The sequence below is a fragment of the Culex quinquefasciatus genome, chromosome 2 (assembly GCF_015732765.1).
Source record: "Culex quinquefasciatus strain JHB chromosome 2, VPISU_Cqui_1.0_pri_paternal, whole genome shotgun sequence".
Lineage (NCBI taxonomy): Eukaryota > Metazoa > Arthropoda > Insecta > Diptera > Culicidae > Culex > Culex quinquefasciatus.
The window spans coordinates 5,838,857-5,854,378 of record NC_051862.1 but is presented as its reverse complement, the minus strand read 5'-3'; the positions used below and the strand labels follow the sequence as shown (position 1 = coordinate 5,854,378).

The window sequence follows — 15,522 nt, the reverse complement described above, 5'->3', positions numbered from 1 at the left end:
TTTCATCAATAGAAATATTATTTCTGATATCGGAAAAAAACTCAAAAAATTGTAGCAAATTGATGGCCACCCTGCTAACATTTTGCCTAAATTCTAATAAAAAAAAACTTTGAATGTTTTTTACATTTAGCTAAACTACACAGATAAAAATTGAATTCTAGAAGGTCGAAAATTCAGTTTATTTAAAAATATTATCTGTTTTTGAGTAATTTTACCTAAAAACAATGTGTAAAAATGTGAATCTGATGAAAACTCACCAGTCAATGTCTACATTCCCTGATGAATATTACCATATTTTTTTCTGTGCACCGATTGTTAGCCCTGCCCTTTTATAGTGGACACTTTTCTCAGTAGAACTGCCAGTTACGGTTGATGGCCCCCATCATCTCAATTTGGCAGCTCACGTTGCAACTCCGAACGCGTTGACTGCTGTCGGCAATTTGACATGTTTCTGGAGTTGCGAAAGTGATGCGAGTGGGTGCTCGTTAAACTAATTAATATTCATGATGTAAAATGGCCCCGAGTCATCGGCGCATTGTGTGTGTGCGACAAGTTGCTGGAACTCTGTGTGAGCCGTAATGGCTCTGGTTCGTATGATTTCAACGCCCGGCCATCATATCAACCGGTTCCGTATTGTCCTGGCCATGGGGATGGAACACAAAGAAGGCTAGCAGACGTGTCCATTTCTGGTCAGTGATGGGAAAGCCCTTTAGCTGGAATCCTATAGCTATGAACCAATTCCCATCACTGCCACCGCCTTGTCCAGCATTCGACTGGTGTCTCAAAGTACGATGGTCGAAAAAAGGGTTCCACATTTTTTTGTTGTTGTTGATGCTGTCGGTCCTGCCCCAGCTTGATGACCATTGACGAGCCAGACACGAAATGTGTGGACGATTCCCCGTTCCCCCCTTCCGTCCATGGGAAAAATCACGTTGATGGGACGACCGCCCGCCCCAGTCAAAATCAAAGCGCTCGTGCTTCGAAAAAAGGGGATTTCCGCTTCACCAAAGAGAGAGGGTGCAGCAGCAGCACCATTCAGGATTGAATTTTATTGGATTGGAAATAACTTGATTAACTTAATTGAATTGAAATCGATAGACGGTTATTTTATTAAGCGTTCCGTGTGCATGGTCGCTGGGACGGAACGCAAATCCACGTGGGACAGCCCGGCCATGGCAGTTGCATGTTTTACACGGGTCCGCACGTCAGGAAATCAGCGACAAAAAAAAAGTTCGGATGGACCACGGCCGGATAATTGCACCATGGCAGTTGAATTTCGTGATTTTACAGTTGATTGCCGTATGTACAATATTTACTCGGCGGAGCCCTTTTTTTTTTGTTCCAACTTTGACTACACACTTTGTACCCGTTTTGACTGACGACACTATCCTGAGGGTCGAGCCTGTCTGGTTCTCCGGTTGGTGAGTCTGTCGAAATGGGATTTAATTGCTGAGACTGGAAATCTGGATGTTCTCCGGAGGCACGTTAAATGTTGGTCCGTGATGATGGAGGACATTTTTCGCCCGTACAACCGGCAATTAAAATTAGACCTAGACAGATTTGGTTTGTTATTTTGGTGTACTTTTTTACTTTTCGTCGGTGGATTTGTTAACGTTGCGTGACCAGAGTGTGAATGACAATAATGGTTTGAAAGTTGGAAGTTTTAAGGTTCTACAAATTACTGCCAGAAGGGGTGACATTGGAATTGGGGGTTTAGATTGAAAAATACTCATGCAAACATCACAATGAAACTATTTCTGGTACATAATAAAATTGTATTATGATTTATTAACGCAGAAAATTGCATTTTAAATTGTTAATTAGACTCCTTGTTCCAAACTATTTATAAAGCTTTTCTGGGAAAAATATATATTCTAGCCAATTTTAAAAGGAAAATTTTGTCCCTCGGCTCTGGTCGAAGTAAAAAAAATTAAGACCCATTTTTGAAATTTTCTGTTAGGAATATCAAAAAAAGCAAAAAATATATAACATAAGGAAAAACATATTTTCCCAAAAAAAAATCTTCGGTCTATATTTATATAGCAGTTCCAAGTAAAAGTTAAGGGAAAAAAGTGCTACAATTTGGCTCAAAATTGAAGTGGGAGTGCCTTATAATAAGACCTATATTGGCCATTTTCTTCGATTTTCACAAAAAAAAAAACAGATTTTTTTTAAAAGTCATAAATTTACTACATTTCCACCAATTTAAGCTGCCTTGGACGATATTTTAAAATAAAATAGTGTCCCAAAAATCAAACATTTGAAAAAGTCACTTCAAATGCCGTATCTGGACTGAAAATATTTGTATAGGATTTAACGTAAGTATCTCAAAAAATGGGCGAGATTCATTTACATGATTCTGAGAAATGATTTATTTTTTCGAATAAAATCCGGCCCTTAAGATGCGCCATGCGCAAAAAGGAGAAAAATTTTGTCACTAAAATTGCGATAAATTGAAAATTCCATCGATGACTTTTTTGGGTACTCAAATTTTCGTAATTAAAATACGCAGTTTCTTACCATTTTATTTGTTCACCTCGAGAATGATATGCAATGTAACAAAAATTTCAATTATATTCATTTTATTGTTTTGTCTCTCCTCTCACTATTCAATATTTTCATTTGAAAATATCTAGGGGGCTACAAATGTTTCTGCCAAAACTTATACAGTTAAAAAATATTATTACTATCTTTTAACACTAAATTAGTCATTTCCAGCAAAATAAAAAAAACATTCATCTTAAAATTTTGCTAATTTAGAACACGCAAGAAAAATTCTCTGCGGTCGGTTACCACATTTTGAATCAGATTTTTTTCTGGTTACAACTTGTCAACACTTATATGAAAATAAATTTCGAATAACTATCAAGCGATAGCCTCTTTATAAGCAGAAAATTGAGGATTTATGAGCATATCATATAGCGAGTATGGAGTAAGAAAAAAAAACAATTCACTAGGAATGAATTCTATTCAATTCCCGGACGCTTCGAAACCCGGACACCTCATCTTGTTTTATATGTAAATTATTTTGATATAAGGTTGCATTATTATTGTTAAAACTGTGTTATTTGTTAAATTCTAACATCAACATTCATTTCAAATATGTTTGAACGCTGTAGCCAATGTCAAAAAATTAAATTAATTTAAACCATGAGTTTACCAAAATTGTGAAACATTTCACTGAAATATTTCATAGGTATGGTTCTTATTTCCTTAAATTCTAGCAATTGTTTTTACAAATTATCGATTGTTTTGATATTAACAGCTTATTTGAGACCTAAAGAATGCTATTCACTAAAATTTCAGTTCAAATTTGTGCGATTCATAAGCAAAATCGAGTGTCTAGAATTCGAAGCAAAAGTGTCCAGATTTCGAATCAGCTTTTATCAGTGTCCGGGATTTGAAGCCCAACAAGTCATTTTAATTTTGAAATTCTGATAAAAAATGGTTAAAAAAGAAATATTTTGCATGCATTTTCTTAAAATTTACTGTTTGTACTACATCCTGATGATATTTCTACGTTTCCAAAATCTTACATGATTTTTTTCCAGCTATAACAAAAATGATATGCTACTAAGTGTCCGGATTTCGAATCATGACGTTAATCTTTTTTTTGACCGATTCATAAAATAAGTTTGCTCTTTAGATTGCTTGAATAAATAAAAAAAATGATTCTGTATGATTTAATAAAGATTGAATTTTCAACTGAAATAAATCGTGTCATCGATCTTAGAAATCCTTACTACTCGCAATTACTGCTAATTTTATCACAGCAAAAAATATTGCATAAAGTGAAACATGAATGAAAATACTTTTAAAAGATCGAGTGTACAAATTAAAAAACACATTTAATTCGCTCAATAATATATCTGTAAATATCTGCATTTTACATAAAGAATCATCAAACTGAAAATCTTCAAAATAGTTATTCAGTGTTGTTGTATTATAAACCAACAATTTAATCCAACAATGAAAGTAGTAAAACATACAAATAACTCCTTGAACGGCTATCAATGCAAACCACTGTCAATGCTCAAGAATTTCCACATTCCAAACCCATCTTTGCTACGCTTTGAGCCGCCCGACTGTCAGCAATGATAAATGTTGTTTTGCCTACCGGAAACGTGCCCACAGAACGGGACACTGCCCAGGAATTCCCCATCCATAGTACCTTTTTGCCCATGGTCCGTGCTGGACCGGGTGGAAATGGTCCAAAGATTTTCCTCTCGGTTGATGAATGAATATGGACGAAAGGAAAAAGCTCCACAGGGAGATTTTAAAGAAATCCTTTTGCTTTCTTCCGACATCAGAAGGAAATCGTTTGAGCAAGGTACATACTTGGGGAATTTCCCTAAAGGCTTTCCCGGGGAAAATACAAGAATTTTCCGGGTGGGTTGAAAACGGTTGGTGACGATGGCGGTGATGATGATGCTGATTATAAAGTGATGAAGATAAATCTCGTCTGGGTGATTGTGGGAGGTAGTTGAGGTGGTGGCCACCTTAGCATTAATTCGCTGCGCCGATCTCTGGCGACAGATCTCGAAAGCATTTATCTTCCTTGCTTCAAAGAAATGCCGTTTATCCTACCTCCTAGTCCCTCAAGAAATGAAAGCTTTTAATGGCCAACGAAATTAAGAATAGTTTCCGCTTGATAAATTAATTTCCCCGCCAAAACTCAAGAATGCACTTTAGTGCCGCTGGTACTGCTGCTGGCGTTGTACTTTTTGAACTTGCCCAAAAGTGGGGAAAATCGATGGCGAACTTTTCCGGTTTCGTTTTCCCGCAAACAATAGCAACAGCACTACTCGGAGACGATACAATAAGTTTGCTGCCCACAAAAGAAGGAAGGAAAGTGAGCGAACTGGGAAAACTTAAGCAAACAAACTATAAATTTTACCCCACCCGCACACACTTCTTATCTACGGCGTTGAAAGATTTATATCGCTGTCATTACTCCGCCGGAGAAACGTGATTTTCCGCTTTCCACTTGACGAGGAGGAATAGACGAAAGTTTCCCAACCCCTGGTCGGTTGTGGCTATTGACGGTGGTGTTGATGGAATTGTACTTAAGATTGCTCCACCAATTTGTTGCTGGGATGTGGTTTTGATGGAGACGCATGATAGTTTAAAAAAATAAATAAGCCATCAAAATGCAATTTCCACCCGCGGATCAAAACTTTTCAAAAGCCAAAGTCACCTCAATTAATCTGCAGCCTTCTGTCACTCTAATAACTTCGACTTTTCAAACTTTTAACCCAGAGAAAGCCTTTTCTCTCCAGAAAAAAAGTGATTTCGCTTCCGTGAAACTTTCGCACAACGTTTTCTGCTTCTACGCTATCAGACTCCGTTATAAAACCTCTATTCTACATAAACTCACTAAAAGTGAGTGTATGTGTGCCAGGGCGTATGTGTGCACCTGTCAGTGTATGTGCCATGTGGGAAACTTTTTTGCATCGTTTCAGCAAGAAATATGAAAATTTATGACGTTTTAATTCAAACTTTTTTTCGGGTCCTCGGCTGCAGCCGGAAAGTGAGGAGCGTTTGCTGCGCGAACAGCTGATACTTGATGGGAGAGTTTTTTTTATTTCCAGCCTAAAATTAGGCCTTATTTTGCTTGGATTTAGAACCATTAATGCACCAAATACTTTTTAAAATCATCATACAATATTAAACTTATTGCACAAATAGTATTTACACTATTCATAAAACTTGAAGTGCACTTCCATAAACTCAAAACTTGGCTACAACCGAGAATAACAATAACATCAACAACCCAGAAAAGATTAATTTATATTAGACTTGCTCGCAGCTGTGTTCACCCGGTTTGGTGAGGAAATCAAGGGACGTGGCAAGGGTCGGAAGCTTAATTTATGACTTGCTAAAGTGAGTTTGAACTTTTTGGTGGCAGTGCAAAAGTCAAGCTCATAGCATCAGCAGCAGCAGCTTTGGCACCAGTGACAAAGTTTTTGATCAGCTAGCAGATGAGGTAGAGCAAAAAAAAAAAAAACGAGAAACTACTGTCGAGCAAATGTTTTTCCTCGGCACCGTCATCTTGGCCAAGCTGACAGAACCTTGGAGAACATAATCAGCACTATGTTTGACCTTCCCAACTTTGGTGCAAGTTTCGAGGGGAAAATATTTGCTTAACCCTGCATTAGAAGATTAGCATTTTAAATTTTGAAGTTTATTTGATTTATGTCATCCTTAATTGAAAATTGATCAATTTTTAAGAGATTCTCAACCACAAACAAATACTAAACAAAATATGAAAGCTTCCAGAGAACCAAAATCCTAAATCCCTCAGCAAACCTAACACGGTAAGCTTGGTCATTTCCGGAGCAGCATCCCAAAAAGCTTAACACAACACGAAAGCTCATGCATGGAAAAGGGTCCTCTCCCTTGAGGAATCCGTTTTTTCCTCCTTGGAACGTGGCAAAGTACGCCAGAATGAGATTAATTGATTCTACCCGTGATAAACAGCACTCTGGGGAGGGCGCAAGTCGCAATCTGGGGTCGTCTTTGCGTTAATGGAGGTGGAATTTGGGCAAATATCAATTTCCGGGCGATGGAGAGGGATGCAAAGATCGTGGAAGGTGTGATCTTATGGATGGAAATAGAGACATTTCTGTTATTGTCCGGAACATTGCAAAAATGTTTGAAATTTCTCGATAAACTTGAGAAAACGGAAAAATCCGAAGTTGATAGGAACAATTTTTCTTAACTTTATTTTTTATTTGTCATTGGTCATTGGTCATTGGTCATTGGTCATTGGTCATTGGTCATTGGTCATTGGTCATTGGTAATTGGTCATTGGTCATTGGTCATTGGTCATTGGTCATTGGTCATTGGTCATTGGTCATTGGTCATTGGTCATTGGTCATTGGTCATTGGTCATTGGTCATTGGTCATTGGTCATTGGTCATTGGTCATTGGTCATTGGTCATTGGTCATTGGTCATTGGTCATTGGTCATTGGTCATTGGTCATTGGTCATTGGTCATTGGTCATTGGTCATTGGTCATTGGTCATTGGTTTTTGTTTTTGTTTTTGTTTTTGTTTTTGTCAAAATTTGAGATATTATTATTATAATAAAAACAATCATCACAAGATCATAAAGAAATGCCGCTAGCGAAATACCGAAGCATTTAATTTCGTTCAGAGAAATAAATATTTTTACATTTTATTCAAAAATCAAAGTGTTACAAGCGATAACTAACCACAAGTATCGATCTCTCCTTCCAGCACGCTCCTGCTAATCTTCCCCACCTGGATTTTCCTGACCCATGGGCATGGGTTATTGAGTCAACATAATAAGGTAAGTTCACATCACCCACGCCTCGTCCACCAGGATCCACAACTCAGTGAACCTCTAATTGGCGCAAATAATTTCCCACCGATTTACAAAGCCATTATCGGGTGACAGAAAATAATTTGCTTCCTAGCAGCGGACTCCAAACTAGTCCGGTAATGTTGGTGGTGGTGGGGGAGTTACGGGGGTGAAATTTATTACTGTCTCCGTGTCACCTCCCTCCTCAGTGAAACCAAGAGTTTGGGGTGGTTGGAGGGTCTTTGAAATAGTGCAGTCGTTTGTCTTGCAGCACGCAAACGCATCGAATCGTATCGCTTCGTCGTCGTCCACGTCGGAAGTGCTGTAAATTGGTGGCGACTATTTACACACTCTGAAACGGTGAAAGATTTAGGTTGATGGTTTGCGATAGTTCAACCAAGGTGGTAAATGGCTAATTAGTGTGAAATTACTGTTTTGACAAATTGCTACTGGCGATTTATAGTTTCGCATCGCGTCGATTTCAGCAAAATCAACGAGAGAGTCTTTGATATTCATCTTTGGCCACAGCTTTCCTTCCTATATATTTTTTTGGTGAAGTATCAGTAGAAAACTCAAAATCGTCCATCGCCACTCTTTTCTTTGACGATAACGATTACAACCTTCCCGTTGTGGCAAGTTCCTTCTTTTACCAGTAGCAATGGCAGGGCTGCGCAATAGTACAACAACTCCACTAGGCTGACAAAGCTAATGCCAAGACAGAGTCCCAGGATTCCACCACAGTTGGCAATAAAGTCCGTCAGTCCAAACAGCTCATCTCGGCGCATTGACAGGAACTCGGTTTCCCTGTAGAAAAATTTCACTGGTGTGTAAAATCCGCTGGAAAGAAGGATACATGATATGATTTTCCTTTTTAAAAATTATTAAAATTAATACAATGCTCCGGAATCAAAAGGTTTCCCATAGAAAATTCCCAACCGCAGTTCATAAGACGCCTTGTCATTCGCAGATTGACTTATTTCGGTGTGGAACTTGATAGAGCTGCAAGCTGACATGCAGTTACATGCCATAACCTGATCTTTGCTGTACATTTGAAGAACGCGGTAGGCCTCCTTTATGCATTGCTGCTCAGCTGTACTGCACACTCGTGTTTCTTCCGTTCGAGGCATTGAGAACCTTACGCAACCGCATACTTTCAGCGTGTAATTTGTGATACATTCGAGCTCGCAATTGTTTTGATTGTACACGCGAAAGAACTTGAGCTGGCGTTCATTGTTGAAGAAACATTGCCGACGATTCGGAGAATAGCTGAGAAGGTTTTCGGAGGTGACCAAAATCTCCGGCCGAATTGCTATTTCGACATCTTGGTCCAAAGAAATCATCAAATGCTTTGCAAACGGAAGAGGGTACTCATCCGGAGAATGTAAAATTATTTGAATCTATGTCTTCCCGTACAGTACTCCTCCATATCGCGTGTATCTCTTTCCAGTTCAAACTGCAACGGAAGTGCATAACCTGTTCCTCTCAATGGATAAGTTTCAAAAGGTGTTCCCGGAGCATATCCATTTACCATGGACCAATTCACAGCAGTTCGAGTTTCCGACAAATACTCGTACTGATCATGCAGAACACCATCGTTGAACATATCTTTGGCAGAGAAGCCGTTGTACGTGAAACAGATGCCGTCTTCGGTGAGGGTTTCAGAAATGCGGCCTTCATTGCAAGACTCATCCTCATAACCACACATGACGCTGGATCGAATCAACACTTCATCTATGAAAGAAACTACTTCCTTGGTCTCGTTTGGATATTTCCCGCCATAAAACGAATCCATGTGGAAAAACCCGTCGCAAATCTGTAGCACTGCCATCAGACGATCAAGACTATTTTCGCTCAATGTTTTGTTGGTATGAAAATGTGTGTAAAAATCTTCTGTAAAATTCATAACATCCGCACTTATCTTGTCTTCCGAACAGACGGTTATCGCCGGAAACGGAATCTTCCACACCGGAGTAGGGGCATCGTCAAAGCTTACAATTACCGGACTGTTATCCCACTTTTGGTACACGTTCTGTATGAGCATTCCACAGCAGAGTACAGAGAAGACAAACGCAATCATCCAGCCAATTCGTCCGAGCAGGGTTTTCGACGCCCCAATGTAGTGCATTCCGTGAATTGTGGTGCTGGAGCAAAATTCCTCGAAAAGATGCTTCAGAATGGTTTGCATTTTATGCCAGTTCCAGCTGCGTTTTTTCGACCGAAGCGGGCGACGAGAAAAGGGATGAATAATTGTCCTTGGACTGATCAGTGAACTTTTTTGACCGAACACTTGCGTCAAATCAGTGCGGCCCTGGATGTGTGACATTTTGATGCAGCTTTTAGTATTGTAGCTTATCTTAGACTAGATAAATTTGTAATCAGTAATGCAGTCGTAGGTTGTAAGAACATGTCGTGGTGACGTAAATGGAATAAACATGTTATGCAACATTGATTTAATATTTATGTTTTCAATCTCATAATACAATGGTGATAAGTTTCGTGAGCTTAGGCTTGTTTTGTCGTCCGATGCAAGAATCATTTACTTTGTTTCAAGTTATAGGATTATATAGATAAACAAGCTTTTCCCGGCAAACTTCTGCCTGCCCTTTTTGCTTTCTTGACGTTTTTAGCTTGTTTGCTTATTCAGCCTCAAAATTTGATTTTACACAACTTTTCCCATACAATCTGCAGATTTTCCGGAATCGGTTCAAGAGTGGCCAAAGTTGTCACTTTTTGGCGTAAGAACCTTCCTTGGACTCATACGAACTCAACGCAACAAAGATCACCTCGATCCGACGCTCCGTACTGCACTGATTCGCGCTCGTCCCGGTGGCATTTTTCAAGACGAGATTTGTCTGTTCACGCCTTCCGTCGGACGGGGAAGTAAATGTTGGCCCCAGTCCATCCTAGAGGGTTAGGTCGTCAGCTCATTCCAGGTATAGGAGTCGTCTCCCTAGGTCCTGCCTCGGTGGAGTCGCTGGTAGGCAGTTGGACTAACAATCCAAAGGTCGTCAGTTCGAATCCCGGGGTGGATGGAGGCTTAGATGTAAAAAGAGGTTTGCAATTGCCTCAGAAATCAAGCCTTCGAACACCTAGTTTCGAGTAAGAATCTCGCATTCGAGAACGCCAAGGTATTGCTGTAGAGCGATTTAATTTGATTTTAGAGATAAATAATGCAATAATCATTATCTAGAATCTTTAAGACGACTTTTAATTGCTTTTTTAACACGATGGAATAACACAACAAAATAAACTGCTAAATTTGTTCAGTTGGATTGTGGACTTTCTTTGTATTCACCATCAGTATCGCTCATAGCCCTTTTCCTGCACAATGACGACCTTTCGTTTGCGCCCCGTAGACTTTGACACCAGCTGCAGTGGCCGGGCGACGCAGTAGTACAGCAGTTCTACCAAGCTCACAAAGCTTGCCCCCAGACAGAGTCCCAGGATGCCGCCACAGTTGGCGATAAAGTCCGTCAGGCCGAAGATTTCGTTCCGACGGGACCCGATGAACTCGGCCCCCTTGAAGTAGACGCTCACTTTGGACGATTCCATGCTGCAAGAAAGTGTTAAACTGTTAGCTTGAGTTTGCTGTGTGGGTTGGTTGTCAACGGTTTACAAACTTTTCCAACCGCTTGACCGCGTCTGGTTTCAAGGGAGTCAATCGCAGCCCGATGGTTTCAATGTAGTCATAGGTGGTTTGAGTTACTTCGGTTAGGTAGTTGATCGAGCTACAGGCTGACATGCAGTTACAAGCTGAAACGATCAGCTTGTTGTTCATGCGGCTTTCGGACAACACCTTGAGCATGTTATGGTGTGCTTCCATGATACACTTTTGTTCAGCTGTGCTGCAAACTCGAGTGCCGGCAGATCTTGGCATCGAGAACTTAACGCAACCACACCTGGCCAGTGTGAAATTGGTGAGACATTCAAGCTCGCAGTTGTTCTGATTGTACACTCGAAAGAACTTGAGTTCACGCTCGTGGCTAAAGTAGCACTGCCGACGGATCGGGGAGTAGCTTGCCAGCTCGGAAGCTGTGACCATAATTTCTGGACGGATTGCGATGTTGATGTCTCGATCTAGGGGCAGCAGTACGTACTTGGCAAACGGAAGTGGATATTCGTCCGGTGAGTGCAGAACCACTTTGAATCCCTGCTCTTCAACGCAATGGGCTTCGACGTCACTGTTGTAGCTTGCCAGATTCATCCTGAACCGGTTAGCGTATCCTGTACCTCGCTTTGGGTGCGTAAGAAAGGGTGTATCTGGGGCATACCCATCTTCAAGTGTCCAATTCATGGCACTTTTAGTTTCTGTCAAGTACCGGTACTCCTCATGCAGGACACCATCGTTGAACATGTCCTCTTGCGATAAGCCATTGTAGGTGAAACAAATTCCTTCCTCAGTGAGGCTATGAGTAAAGTCTTCAGCGCATAACTTGCCCCCTTGCCTGCACCAAATTACAGTTTTATCCATCCGTACTGAAACTTTCCTAAACACCTTCACTACGTCCATCGAGTTGTTGGGATATTTTTCTTGATAGGCTTCAAATCTATGGAAAAATTCGTCACAAATCTGCAAAACCGCCATCAGTTGGTCTTGTCTGTAAAAGAAAATCATCAACTAATTACACAATTTAATATGAGCTACTCAAGTCACCTCATCTCACTCATGGTTTCGTTGCTATGAAAGTACGTGTAGAAATCGTCGGTAAAGTTCATCACTTCCATTCTGATCTTCGCCTCCGGACACACGGTGATCGCCGGAAACGGAACACTCCACACCGAAGTGGGCGTATCATCGAAGCTCACAATCACCGGATGTTGGTCCCACTTGTGATACACGTTCTGAATCAAAACGGCACAGCCAAACACGGACATGGCCAGCACGATCGTCCACCAGGCGCGTTCCAGCAGTGATTTCGCCGCTTCAATGTTGCGCCATCCGTGGATCGTAGTGTTGGAGCAGAACTCCAGAAACAGTCGTCGCAACCCGGGACGGATCCTACGCCAGCTACACTTGCCCTTGTTCGGGTGGATGGGTTTACGGGCAAATGGGTGGACTACGGTGGTGTGCCGAACTAGGGGGTAGTTTTGGCCGAAAACGTGCGTCCAACCGGCCTGATTCTTGAAAAGTTGCATCTTATTTGGCGTTGGTTCGACTGTAACGACGAATGAGAAACAAGTGCTTCAGATTTGACTGCAGTTGTTTTTTTTTGTTTGGACACGACACTTCCGTGCTGACGAAGTTGCGGTATATAGATTTGAATAATTAATTACCACTTGTCAGCTATTGGCTGGTAGAATTTTTGATCCACTCAAATGCATTGTATTGCCAAACGTGTATTGAAATTAACACCATTTTCTACTCAATATTACCAAGCATTTTTAGGTTTCAAACTAATGTTATTATTAAATGTATCAACACCTTTACAGAGATTAATTATACTTTGAAGCAAGGGTGGCTCACTTCGAATGCATTTTAATGCATTTTACACATTCGATGGGAATTCAGTGGACATTCGGTGTACATTCTTTCCCATGCATTTTATTTTACAAATTGCACCTAATTTACATTTAATGCACGTAAAATGCTTATTCGATGCACATTTATTCCTAATTGGGATACGCCGGGAACGTCATGCGCGGTTCTGCGGAACGGTGCGCACTTGGAGATGCATGCATGTATCTACCACCGAGAGCGCGCACCCAGCCAGCCGCTTTGACTTCCCTTCTGGGACGGTACATTGAGGTGAGTCGAGTGTACTCCGACTCGTGTGTCGATATGAGGGCTGTCGTGTGCGCGCACAGAGGTGTCGTCGTTAAGCCAAATTCGCTTAAGGGATGTTAAGCCAAGTTGGCTTAAGAAGCAAAGTTGGCTTGGCTTGGACATGTGAATTTTGCCCTTCTGGGACGGTACATTGAGGTGAGTCGAGTGTACTCCGACTCGTGTGTCGATGTGAGGGCTGTCGTGTGCGCGCACAGAGGTGTCGTCGTCAAGCCAAATTCGCTTAAGGGATGTTAAGCCAAGTTGGCTTAAGAAGCAAAGTTGGCTTGGCTTGGACATGTGAATTTTGCCCTTCTGGGACGGTACATTGAGGTGAGTCGAGTGTACTCCGACTCGTGTGTCGATGTGAGGGCTGTCGTGTGCGCGCACAGAGGTGTATTTTTTTTGTCGTTCATGAGCGTATATGAAAATTACACCATCGAACCGGAAACGTCATACGCGGTTCTGCGGAGCGGTGCGCACTCGGAGATGCATGTACGTATCTACCACCGAGAGCGTGCACACAGCCAGCCGTTTTGACTACCCGGCTGGGACGGTACATTGAGGTAGTATGGATGGCTCTCGGAGTAAACTACCAAAAGGCTGGCTAGTCAATATCGCGGCACCGAGTGAGCGCGTGATAGGTTCATTTTATAACGCGCTACGCTACCACGGTACGCGTGGTCCGTGCAAACACGCACGGTAGGTCTGGTCATCCTGTACAGAACTCTTGCAGTACTGTGCAACCATCAAAACAGTGTTTCATTTTTGAATACATGCGAATGCATAACAAACCATCAAACCCTAGGCAGGGGATCACTCGGCTCGTGGATCGATGAAGACCGCATTTAAATGCGAGTCATAATGTGAACTACAGGACACATGAACATTGACAAGTTGAACGCATAATACACATCGTACAACGCGATGTACACAATTTTGAGTGCTTGTATTTATACATCTAACTGTGTTGTACTCTCGTAGGTATCGATCGAGGGTTGCAGTCATAAAAATGTAACAAATGACTAAGAAAGGTTGCAGTCGTGATAATATTACAATGACTAGAGCGTATCTAGAATGATTATAAGGGTTATAAACAAGCTTGGAAAGACTGCACAGATTCCGAGCAATGAGGCTTTCACGACTGCTGGGGCGGTGCACTGAGGTAGACCGGGTGGCTCCCGGGTCTAAAATCGATACAGTATACGAGAGTACGCACGCAGCATGGTGTTTTGCTACCTTATGTGGTGGCAAAACATTTAAGATCCTCGGTTCGAGTGCGACGACCACATCGGTGCGCGCGTACAAACTTGACTCGAGGACACACTGTGTCTAAAACCGTGGCCTCAAATATTGTGTGACTACCCCTAACATTTATGAAGGGAGGAAAAGAAACTAACAAGGATTCCCCGAGTAGCTGCGAGCGAAAAGGGATGAGCTCAGCACGTAGGGGTGATGCACTTGTGTGTCTACCCGGTTCCGTGTACTGGAAAATTTGTCATCTGCCATGCCCAGCGTAAGGTCCAAGTTCAACTAGAATGTGGCTTTTACTCCCATAGAGGGTGATAGGCCCGTAGGACGGCGCTGATGGTGGAAAATTTTTCCATGGAGTCGTGTTGCTTGATAGTGCAGCACAAAGTGGGAGGTAAACTCCTTCTAAAGCTAAATATCACCACGAGACCGATAGCGAACAAGTACCGTGAGGGAAAGTTGAAAAGCACTCTGAATAGAGAGTCAAAAGTACGTGAAACTGCCTAGGGTCAAGCCCGTTGAACTCGATTATCCAAAGCGGAGATATGCCAATGTGGCTGGCCTTCACTGGTCTGCTGAAGGGTATTTATCTTCTGCTTTACGAGGACGTTGCGATCCATTACGAAACCGCTAGTCAAGAAAACGACTACAGGTCCGGCAATTGCCCCTTGGCATCTGGTTGTTAGTCCCACAGTAGCGACGCTCAGGTCGAAAGACGAACATCGTAACCTGGCACTTACCGTTGCGTGGTGTGCAGCCGGACGCGTGATGGATTTCCACGCAGACCGTCACTCCCAGTGACGGCTGAGGCAACGATAATATCGAGGTACCTTCGGGACCCGTCTTGAAACACGGACCAAGAAGTCTATCTTGCGCGCGAGCCAATGGTACTCAGTTGAAACACCAAAGGCGCAAAAAACATAACTTGAAACTTGTGCGGGATTACGGATGAGACTCTCTGCTCGTCCCTCCATCCCCGGTTGTTATACCAGGCACTCGATGCCATAACTACCGCGAGTGCGTTGGATGTGACCCGAAAGATGGTGAACTATGCCTAATCTGTTTGATGTGCACTTTGGGCATAGCGGCGAAAGACCAATCGAACCATCTAGTAGCTGGTTCCCTCCGAAGTTTCCCTCAGGAAAGCTGGAGCATGCAACATTTCGGATTCTATTCTTATCTGG

At 42.0% G+C, this 15,522-nt stretch overlaps 2 protein-coding genes and 2 pseudogenes across 2 annotated transcripts in view; 3 read left to right on the top strand and 1 right to left on the bottom strand.

Annotated features, from left to right (window-relative positions):
• LOC6051685 overlaps window positions 1-15,522 on the top strand; it is a 505,391-nt gene that overhangs the window by 42,935 nt on the left and 446,934 nt on the right. The window contains exon 2 of the mRNA XM_038251263.1: window positions 7,242-7,314. The gene's annotated coding sequence lies outside the window, so the exon portion shown is untranslated. The remainder of the gene's footprint in view (window positions 1-7,241; window positions 7,315-15,522) is intronic.
• The window catches only part of LOC6036700 (pickpocket protein 28), a 14,226-nt gene continuing 9,215 nt past the window's right edge, over window positions 10,512-15,522 (bottom strand). Inside the window, exons 2-5 of the mRNA XM_038256288.1 lie at window positions 11,981-12,482; window positions 11,646-11,924; window positions 10,947-11,531; window positions 10,512-10,879 (exon numbers count right to left, since the gene is read on the bottom strand). Of these exons, the coding sequence (XP_038112216.1) occupies window positions 10,624-10,879; window positions 10,947-11,531; window positions 11,646-11,924; window positions 11,981-12,482 (1,622 nt within the window). The 3' untranslated portion in view covers window positions 10,512-10,623. The remainder of the gene's footprint in view (window positions 10,880-10,946; window positions 11,532-11,645; window positions 11,925-11,980; window positions 12,483-15,522) is intronic.
• LOC119768175 lies at window positions 13,888-14,036 on the top strand (annotated as a pseudogene).
• The window catches only part of LOC119768224, a 3,300-nt pseudogene continuing 2,206 nt past the window's right edge, over window positions 14,429-15,522 (top strand).